This window comes from Moschus berezovskii, chromosome 9 (assembly GCF_049115385.1).
Source record: "Moschus berezovskii isolate FMDL1 chromosome 9, NW_MosBer_1.0, whole genome shotgun sequence".
In the NCBI taxonomy this organism is placed as follows: domain Eukaryota; kingdom Metazoa; phylum Chordata; class Mammalia; order Artiodactyla; family Moschidae; genus Moschus; species Moschus berezovskii.
In genome coordinates, this window is record NC_142468.1 from 102,901,126 (window position 1) to 102,912,645 (window position 11,520).

An 11,520-nucleotide genomic window follows, 5' to 3' on the forward strand; every position below is an offset into this window, starting at 1 on the left:
AGTGGAAATTATCATGAGTTTCAAATTTATGGAGGGTTTTTATTGTGTATAAGAGAGGCCTTAATGCGCTCTGAAGGGTTTGGTTATACGACAAAGGAATTTATGTAGCTAAGAAGGAGAAAACAAGCAAGGATGGGGAAAAAAAAATGCGTGAAGAATGTAGAATGCCATGAAGTTTCTGCTGAAAGAGATGTTGAATTTTTTCAATACTAGAAAATAGTATTGGATTGGTTGGTGAAGGGCTGACTATGAAGACCTAAGTACATTTGGGGACTCATAATATAGTTAGAAATTTATATAAGTTTTTAAGAAAACAATGATATGATGAAAACAGAATTTTTATGGGAAATGTTAAAATCCTAAAATCAACTGCATTTGTGGGGTGATTATATATGCATCATCTATTGATGTAAAATCAAATTCTGTATAGCTGCAAAAAGTTTATAATTTTTGTGCACTCATATGAACATATCTTTAATTTTTAAGTGAAAAACCCAAGGGAAATAACTATGCGTGTAGCATGAACACTTGTTGTCTTATAAATATATACACTAATATACATAACACACACACAAACACTATACTAGTATGTTATTATTTTTTTTGAATGCTATCTAGGATACAAATGGCTTACAGTTAGTGATCCTGTTATGTGTGACATGGTATTTTTTCCCCATTAGTATAAGCTACTTTTACTTTTTAAAAAGCAATCTAAAGGAAAACTATATTTTTAACAAATATTTTAAAATGGTGATTGTTTCTGTTTTAAAAGATTCAACATTCAATTTGACATATGATTAAAATTTCCAATTTCTATTGACTTTGCTCTATAACTAATTTTAATCTAGATCCTGAATATATAATGCATAATTCACTTATTCAACCATTCTTTCAACAGATATTTAAGTGTCATGCACAGATGCTAAAATGTGTATAAACTACTTTATGTGTTTCTTGAGAGAACTGTCCTGTTCTCTTTAAATGAAGTTTCAAAAATTAGATTTTAAAAAGGATCACTGTAAGGGATCCTTAAAATACTAGACTGTAGCCGAAAGGAGCTATAAACTTTCTAGACATGGAAATGAATACCTTTACAAACTTGATGTGATTTAGTACTTTATGTCAATTCATATTTCTCAGAGTAGGAAACTGGCCAAAAGATATGTTCATATAGTGAAAAATGCAGCCTCATTTGGAAAATGTATTAATACTATGAAGTTGTTTTGAAGAAACTGAATATACACCATTATGATGCTTTTTCTTTCTGTTTTTGATGATTGGGAGAGTAAATTGTAGGAAATTGATGGGATAGAGGCTTGGAGATGCATGGATATCCCCATTCACAGAAGGCACCTTCACATGAAAATATTTCTCCCTGTCTGCTGGGTATCAATGGGGCAAAAAGAAAGACTATATTTTATTTCCTGAAGGAGATTTATAAAAACAGGTAATTTAGAAATCGTTTATGACTATGCTAAAGTGTTTGACTATGTGGATCACAACAAACTTGAAAATCCTTAAGGAGATGAGAATACCAGGCCATCTTACCTGCCTTCTGAGAAATCCGCTTGCAGATCAAGAAGCAACAGTTAGAACTGGACATGGAACAATGGACTGGTTCCAAATTGGGAAAGGAGTACCTTATATATAGAGTACATCATGAGAAACGCTGGGCTGGATGAAGAACAAGCTGAAATCAAGATTTCTGGGAGAATATCAGTAACCTCAGATATGCAGATAACATCACCCTTAAGGCAGAAAGTGAAGAGGAACTAAAGAGCTTCTTTATGAGGATGAAAGAGGAGGGTGAAAAAGCTGGCTTAAAACTCAACACTCAAAAACCTAAGGTCATGGCATCCGGTCCTATCACTTCATGGCAAATAGATAGGGAAACAATGGAAACGGTGAGAGACTTTATTTTGGGGGGCTCCAAAATCACTGCAGATGGTGATTGCAGCCATAAAAGATGCTTGCTCCTTGGAAGAAAAGCTATGGCCTACCTGCTGCTGCTGCTAAGTCGCTTCCGTCATGTCCGACTCTGTGCGACCCCACAGACGGCAGCCCACCAGTCTCCCCCATCCCTGAGATTCTCCAAAAAAGCAGAGACATTACTTTGCCAATCAAGGTCCGTCTAGTCAAGGCTATGGTTTTTCCAGTGGTCATGTATGGATATGACAGTTGGACCATAAAGAAGGCTGAGCACTGAAGAATTGATGCTTTTGAACTGTGTGGTGTTGAAGACTCTTGAGAGTCCTTTGGACTTCAAGGAGATCCAACCAGTCCATCCTAAAGGAAATCAGTCCTGAATATTCATTGGAAGGACTGATACTGAAGCTGAAACTCCACTACTTTGGTCACTTGATGCGAAGAACTGACTCACTGGAAAAGACCCTGATGCGGGGGTAGATTGAAGGTGGGAGTAGAAGGGGACAACAGAGGATGAGATGGTTGGATGTCATCACTGACTCAATTGACATGAGTTTGCGTAAACTCAGAATTGGTGATGGACATGGAACCTGGTGTGCAGCAGTCCATGATATCGCAAAGAGTTGGACATGACTGAGTGACTGAACTGGAAAGCAATTTTTAAAAAGCAAAGCTAGTCAAATCAGTTTTGCAATAAGCATGGGCTTAATTAGGTGATTTTACTGCAAAATTTGTATAAGCTAGTTGCCTCAAACTTTCTCAGTTATTTTGAAGCCTGTTACAGATATACTTGCGAGAAACAACCAGTGGTCCTCTATACAGCAATAAGCAAACAAAATACAAATAAATGAATACAAACCAGAAATGAAATAAAATCAGCTACATTTGGCTGTGGATTTTTTTCACCTTTTGTACTTTTTGCCCAGAATTCTAAAGTAGGCATCTGATGTGAATACAGTTAAATTTTGAGTGAATAAGTTGTATATTTATATATTTTTTAAAAATGTGTAATGACCACCACTAGTTAAGCTGTGAGACATTGTTGCACTGGAGCATGGAATGGAGCATGGAAAAATAAAGGTAGATTTCTCAGGAACTAAAAGCATATGTTTAAACCTTAATTTATGTTTTAATTCATAGTTCTTTACCAGAATATATTCCAAAATATAGTTCTTGTGAATCATGGGTATATTGTCTACATTTCTAATTTCCAGATTAAAAATTTCAATATTACTCTGTTGATATAAAACCCACCATAATTATCTAATGCATGGTTATCTTTATAGCACGAAGAGGCGTTTAGTGCCTTGTAGTCTAATTTTTTTATTTTATAGAGACGGAAACTTGACCACCAAAAGGAAAATGGCTTATTCTATGTTGCTCAATGAATGGCTCTGCTAGGTGTTGTATTGAAACCTTCTAATTCCAAGTTCACAGCCTTATAAAATTGAGGTTTCATAATTTTGTGGTTTCATAACTATTTTTATTTTTGTTTTTCAGAAATGTATATTCTGAATTCTACCCTTATTTGGATACTTCTCTGGATCTTTTAGTAAATCACTGACCAACAAAAATTCCCAAAAGTAGAAGGTGCTTATAAATTCAAATACCCTATCTAAATAGCGAAGTTGGTCATCAGCATGAACCACCCTTATGTAAGCATAATTTTCCTACTCCTTATTCTTACTCATTTTGATTATTACAGGATTAAGTAGACAACCAGACAAGTGGATGACATGGAAAAGACAAACCATTCAGTGGTATCTGAGTTCATTTTGCTGGGACTTTCCAAATCTCAGAATCTTCAGATTTTATTCTTTCTGGGATTCTCTGTGGTCTATGGAGGGATTGTGTTGGGAAACCTCCTCATCTTAGTCACTGTGATCTTTGACTCATGCCTTCACACACCAATGTATTTTCTGCTTATCAATCTCTCCTGTATTGATATGATCCTGGCTTCTTTTGCTACCCCTAAGATGATTGTAGATTTCCTCCGAGACCGGAAGACCATCTCCTGGTGGGGATGTTATTCTCAGATGTTCTTCATGCACCTCCTAGGTGGGAGTGAGATGATGTTGCTTGTAGCCATGGCAATAGACAGATATGTTGCCATTTGCAAACCCCTCCATTACATGACCATCATGAGCCCACGAGTGCTCACTGGGCCACTGTTATCCTCTTACGCAGTTGGATTTGTGCACTCGTCTAGTCAAATGGCTTTCATGTTGAATTTGCCCTTCTGTGGTCCCAATGTTGTGGACAGCTTTTTCTGTGACCTACCCCTTGTGCTCAAACTCGCCTGCGAGGACACCTATGTGCTCCAACTCCTGGTCATTGCTGACAGCGGCCTCCTGTCCCTGGTCTGCTTCCTCCTCCTGCTTGTCTCCTACACGGTAATTATTTACTCTGTCAGGCACCACACTGGCAGTGCTTCCTCTAAGGCTTTCTCCACTCTCTCAGCACACATCACAGTAGTGACTCTGTTCTTTGCCCCTTGTGTCTTTATCTATGTATGGCCCTTCAGCAGATATTCCATAGACAAAATTCTTTCTGTGTTTTATACGATTTTCACACCTCTCTTAAATCCTATTATTTATACATTAAGGAATCAAGAGGTAAAAGCAGCCATTTGGAAGATAAAGACTCGACATACAAATTCAAAGCACGCTTTGTAGATGACACCGCTGAAGAGGTGTTTGGACATTATTTAGGAATGCACTTTAAATGCATTTCAAGTTCTGTAAAACAGTATGTGTGATTGTTAAAAAGGAAGCTTCCCTATTGTCACCCTTAATGTTTAAATGCATAATATCTACAGTCTGTCAGGTGTGCGTTGAAATCCCACCTTCACCACTTTCTCTCATGCAAATTTGAGCAAAATGAATAAATTCTCTGCAGCTTAGTTTCTTTATCTAGAAAAACTTCCTCGAATGTTTCTTTTACTATTTTCAGTTCAGTTAGTTCAGTTCAGTCGCTCAGGTGTGTCCAACTCTTTGCGACCCCATGAATCACAGCACGCCAGGCCTCCCTGTCCATCACCAACTCTGGAGTTCACTCAAACTCATGTCCATCGAGTTGGTGATGCCATCCAGCCATCTCATTCTCTGTTGTCCCCGTCTCCTCCTGCCCCCAACCCCTCCCATCATCAGAGTCTTTTCCAGTGAGTCAACTCGTCGCATGAAGTGGCCAAAGTATTTACTATTTTAGCAGGTCTTTAAGCTTTTGAACTGTAGTGTTGGAGAAGACTCTTGAGAGCCCCTTCAACTGCAAGGAGATCCAATCAGTCCATTCTAAAGGAGATCAATCCTGGGTGGTTCACTGGAAGGACTGATGCTAAAGCTGAAACTGCAATACTTTGGCCACCTCATGCGACGAGTTGACTCACTGGAAAAGACTCTCATGCTGGGAGGAATTGGGGGCAGGAGGAAAAGGGGATGACAGAGAATGAGATGGTTGGATGGCATCACCAACTCGATGCACATGAGTTTGAGCAAACTCCGGGAGTTGGTGATGGACAGGAAGGCCTGGCATGCTGTGATTCAGGGGTTGCAAAGAGTCGGACACAACTGAGCGACTAAACTGAACTGAACTGAAACCTTGTAAAGTATATGATTATTGCTGCTATAATAGCTGCTGTCATTACAATGGTATTCTGCGTTTGGAATATGCACACAGATGACACTTCACTTAGTTGTTTAGCTAAGGGCCTGGCTAACTACCTTGCTAGAGAGCTGCATTTTGTAGATAATCCCTAGTCAGTATGTATTAATTTTTAATTACCTACTTACCACAGTGCCTCCAACCATTCTGCATCTATTTAGTTAGGCTGCAAAATCCTGGAAGATATATCTAGGACTGTAAGGAGCATGGCCTAAGGATGGAGAGAGTGAACAAAATTTGCAGTTGTGTTGTGTCATGAAAGCACTGTATTAAAGGATGCACAGCGTGCTGTCGAGATGCAAAGGAGCGACATCTAAATCAGAACAGGTTCAAGGAAGTCTTCCAGGAGAAGGCAATAATTGGAGTAAGCATTGGTTGGATAGAGAAGAAAGACATGCTGAGAAAGGGAGCTGTATAGGAGAACACAGGGAAGCAAGAAATAGGACACCTTGGAGGAAGCACACATAATTTTTTTGAGCTGGGACATGGAGTTTGATAGCAAGAGCTGAGGTAGAGAGTTAGGTCAAATGCAGTCTTATCTTATAAAAGAAGACCTAAGGGACTCCTTGGCATTCAAAACTATATGATATGGAAATTAAAAGAGAAGGAAAAAGAAAGCATAGATTCTCCTGCCCCAAATAGTACATTGTACTGTTCTTATTCCAAGTTTGCCTTCTCCATTTCAGCTCTATCTATGATATTCCTCTTTGCCATCTAAGCAACTAAGCCTGGAACTGAATAAAAGGCAAAAGGAAATTTATGGCAACTGGTTATGGGAAGAGATGCCCATTGTCTTTTAACTGCAGCACACAATAAAAGAGAATCATCACATGTATGGAATTTATCATAGCTATGACCCGGAAAATAAAACATTAAATACTATGGCGGCAACACATCAATAGGTCATTTCTACATAAAAGGCACATCACATCAACCTTAGTTGTTTTATACCGAAAAACCAGTTTCTGGATAAAACAATGTACATGCATACTGAATTCTATCTGGCTAGATATATCTTTTCTCTGAGCACATCTTGTAGAAATGCATCATAGATTTAGAATAGTCTACAGTCTTGTTTCTACAAGCGCATTACTGATTGATGGTTGTGGCCAAAAATTTTTAATTTAAATTATTTGTTATGTATTTTTTTATGCCATCGCAGAGTAAAACCACTAACTACTCAAGTTTTTCCCCCAAACAGTTGCATATTTTTCCACATCATTATTTTTAATATAATTTATCCTCCTTTCACTTCGTTATGTGAAATTTGTAAACTGTTGTTGTTAGGAGGAATAATATTTTCCCTCTCTCGCAATTCTGCTTGCCATAGACATAATACAGAAACATTCATCTTGATATTAGCAAGACTTCTCTCTTTTTGCACTTCCTTCCCTATACCACTCACTCACTATTCCTCTTGGTATGAAGCATGCTTTATAGATCATTAAGGTTTAAAAAGGAGACGGAGCATGAGGTCCTCATAGTTTTGCCCTTTCAGAGTTGCTCACACACTCATGAGTGCTCTTTCTGCTCTTGGTGTTAAACCTGAGTCAGGGATTATAACCTGCCTTCTAGGAGCAGATTTGGAAACATCTCAAAGTGTCTTCCTCTAAGAATTATCTGCTCTAGAAGTATGGGTAGTTAAATGTATACTTGCCCCTGTCTGTTTAAGTATTTGTTCTGCAAACCCTCCCTTTGGGTTTCAGGGTTAAAATTAAGGGGAAATAGTACAGAGACTTTCGGAGTTATACATTCAATACAGCTTTACCAGTAATAATATTGATACTCTGTCTCTTCTTTTTTCCTGATTCTATTTATAGACTGGCTCAGAACTCAGGAGGGGGAAGGGGTGATTAACACTTCTGAGAATCCTGCAATCAATTCCTGACCCTCAGTTCAGTCAGTTCAGTTCAGTCGCACAGTCGTGTCTGACTCTTTGTGACCCCATGAATCACAGCACACCAGGCCTCCCTGTCCATCACCAACTCCCGGAGTTCACTCAAACTCATGTCCATCGAGTTGGTGATGCCATCCAGCCATCTCATTCTCTGTTGTCCCCGTCTCCTCCCGCCCCAAATCCCTCCCAGCATCAGACTCTTTTCCAGTGAGTCAACTCTAGTACTAGTATTAAGCTTTTTTCAAAAGTAGTTTTTAAATGGAAAAAAAAAAAATGACTCTCTTTAGTGTATCATTCTGTAAATTTGGACAAAAGCATATAGTCTTGTAAACATCACAGTAACATAGGAGAGTTTCATTAAACCCCCAAATTCCCCTGGTCCCATTTGTAGTCAACCTTCTCTCCCTTGCTCTGGTCTTGGTACAAGTGATCTATTCTCTGTCCCTAGTGTTTTGTCTTTTCTAGACTTGGATCTGGAATGACATGGAATCATATAGAAATAGCTTTTTGAACACGACTTCCTTCATTTAGCATAATGCCTGTGAGATTCATTCAATAGCAAGTTGTTTTAATTACCATAAGCCCATGTTCATTTTAATATCTATTTATTAACTATCCCCATTACTATTCTTCTAAAATTATTCTGAAACCAATTCAGTTATTCATTGATATTGAGTAGAATACTTCTATGAAATAACCTACTGCTGCTACTGCTGCTAAGTCACTTCAGTCGTGTCCAACTCTGTGTGACCCCATAGATGGAAGCCCACCAGGCTCCCCCGTCCCTGGGATTCTCCAAGCAAGAACACTGGAGTGGATTGCCATTTCCTTCTCCAATGTGTGAAAGTGAAGTTGCTCAGTCGTGTCCGACCCTTAGCGACCCCATGGACTGCAGCCTACCAAGCTGCTCCATCCATGGGATTTTCTAGGCAAGAGTACTGGAGTGGCTTGCCATTGCCTTAGGTAATTATATTTGCACTCATCTTACACATCAATTTAGGGAGAAGTAAGATATTGACAATTTTGGGCTTTTTATTACAGAACATGTTTATTTCTGCACTTATTCAGGTCTTCTTTTATGTCCTCCAACAATGTTTAATAAAGTTTTCCATTACATACTAAAACTATTAAAATTATAACATATTATTTTATTTAATTTTAATGTCATTTTCAATTGTATTTTTTGTTATTTCTGGAGTGAAGAAAGTCTAGTTTTATATATGTGTATGTGTTTGTGTGTGATACATATATATATTTACTTGACATTAACCACTAAAATAAACTCTAAGTAATTCAAAATTTTATTCAATTTTGGGAGGCTTAGTATATAACATTTCAGCTATGATAAATATGTTTTTCTATTATTTTTCAGTATTTTATTTTATATCTTAGATCATGACATTTCGAGCACTTAGTACATTTTCTGAATTTTTTTCCAAAAAGCTGGAGAACAAAATAGATATTTGCCATAAAATTTGTGAGACAGTTCAACTCCAGTAAGATTTGCTGATTTTAATCTATTTATACAATATGTTGAATATTTTGCATTTTACAAAAATAATTTAATATTCGAGATAAAAACTACAGTTTGCACTTGGCTCATTTGACATGGATAAAATTGCTAATTTCATTGGAGCTACTGTTAACATTTCCAGTAGGTAGAGGTAAATCTTTTAGGTGGTATAAGAAATCTAAGAAAATGCATTTAAAGCTGGAAGTTAGACCGCCTATCAAAAATTAATACAAACTTATAAGGAGCTTGGGCGCCATCTAGAGAGAGCAACCTCCTGTTTCTCTTCCTGGCTTTAAACAAGAAATCAAGAATTAGGAAGGAGAATTTATAAGAATGGGATGAATTCTTCCCAATCCCCTCAATAGATTCGGCTCTAAGTCCTGTACCTCCCAAATAGGAAGTCAGGCTGATTATTCTCATCATTACCAAAAAATAGCTATTTTCACAGACAAGTTTTAACATTATTTTGAGAACTTTCTTTCCTCTAGTACCCATCAGCCAAGTCTATAATCCCAGTAGACATCACAACCTACTAAAAAGGCAAGTCAAACTATTAGTAGTAGCAAGAAATTATCTATTGCTTATGATTTAAAATTTTTGTAACCTACCATATATTTACAAAACTAATTCTTTAACTTCTCTAAAAGTGTGGATGAGCCTTCTAAATTTGAGGAGGAACAAATACATATAATACTCATTATAATCTTAATTTGCAAGATTTTATTGTGAGCATAATTGGTCAGATTGGTTAATATGTCCCAAGAAAAATAGGAATTGTTTAAGGCTGCTATGGAAAGAGTGGTTAAAGGTAATTCTTCAGTCAGTATTCAAAAGACAGATTTTGAAAAATTAATAGAATTAAAATAATTTTTAATTAAAAATAATATAATGGATGAGAAACTAAGTAAATAACTTGGCTATCTCAGTATTATTAGCTACTTGATGATTTTATCCCCATTTTTATATATGAGGGAACTGTCACAGAGGGGCTTTATAATTTATCTAAGTTTCCATATCTAGTAAGTAAAGAACTAAGATTCAAACTCAGTCTGTTTTTAGACTCCATGCGCCTCTTTATAATTCTTATGCTACCTCTACCTTTAACCCAAATTCTGGAAACCATATTTATAAACAACCCATTCCCAAAATCCTGAAAGAGTTTAAAAATTAACAGAGGGAAGTTGGGTCCATGGACAAATAATGCAAAAGCTAATTTATTTTCCTTTATACTCAAGATTTCTTGAAGTGATATTGAACACTTCAACTGTAAGACTTGCCTGTTCACAAGTATTGAGGTTTTGAAATAACCATATATAATAAATATGACGAAATTTTCAAGTAGTGTTGATTATAAAAAGCTAAACAGTAAATAGTAAATAATTTTTAATTTTGCCATAGAGGTGTAGTCGGTAGAAAAGCATTTTCCAAAATTCATGTCCGCCTGAAATCTCAGGATGTGACCTTGCTTGGAAATAGTGTATTTGTGGATACAATAAAGATATTGGTATAAATGAGGTCATACTGGATTAGGGTGATCCCTGAATCCGATGAATGTGCCCTATGGAGACAGAAAAGGACACACAGTTACACAAACGAAATTCCATGTGAAGACACAATAGGCAGAGTTTGGAGTTACGCTGTCATAAACCAAGGAACACTTGGAGCTGCCAGAGCTGGAGGAGGCAAGAAGGGATCCTTTCCTGGAACTGTCAGAGGGAGCATGGTCCTGATGACACCTTTATTTCAGACTTCTACCTACTGGATGTGGAACAATAAATTTCTGTGGTTTTAAGCCACAGTGCTTGTAGCAATTTGTTATCGTAGCCCTAGGAAACTAATACAACCAAGGAAAGTTACTTCATGTACTAGAAAAAAATTAAGGCTAAATACAAAGTTGCACCACCAAATTAACATGAAAATCAGATTTTGAATGATGCAAATTGATGGCAAGAATGTGGAAATATAGGACTCATGCAACATTAGTGGGAGAAACCAGTTTGGAGAGAATTATGGCATTATTTATTGGACAAGGGAATGGTAACCCACTGCAGTATTCTTGCCTGGAGAATCCCATGGATAGAGGAGCCTGATGGGCTACAGTCCATGAGGTCGCAAAGAGTTGGACACGACTGAGTGGCTAACACACAATGGAACTAAATATATGCATATATTAATGCCAAGCAATTCCTCCCTCACACCCACTGGTGGTCACAAAGTGGCAGCTGATCCTGTAAGGGCCAGCGATGAGAAAGGCTCTGTGGATGGAACTGCCCCGAGCCTCACACTCCTCCTTTCCTTCATGTCACACTGGCCCCACCCAGGTGCCAGTCCCATGTCAGTCACCAGCTAGCCCCTGAGAAGATTTTAAGATGCCCCTTGGTGACTGGTGAGTGGTCCCCTTCTGGATCAGACCTTCCTGGGAAGGCTTATGGCTCTACCAGATGGAGAGAGGCCAGTGGTGGCATGCGGAGGAGACCTAGAACAGAAAGGGAGCAGAGACATGACCTGGGTGAGGATCTTGTCT

General features: G+C 37.8%; 1 protein-coding gene across 1 annotated transcript; it reads left to right on the forward strand.

Annotated features, from left to right (window-relative positions):
* The first annotated feature begins 3,662 nt into the window (after nt 1-3,662).
* Nucleotides 3,663-4,637, forward strand: LOC148776782 (olfactory receptor 4K13-like). The gene has a single exon (XM_088840406.1). The coding sequence runs from the start codon at nt 3,663-3,665 to the stop codon at nt 4,599-4,601; it is 939 nt and encodes a 312-aa protein (XP_088696532.1). The 3' UTR covers nt 4,602-4,637.
* Nucleotides 4,638-11,520: the final 6,883 nt, after the last annotated feature.

What these genes read in the sequence shown, in the direction of transcription:
- LOC148776782 (XM_088840406.1), top strand. Translation starts at nt 3,663, where the DNA reads ATGGAAAAGACAAACCATTCAGTGGTATCTGAGTTCATTTTGCTGGGA.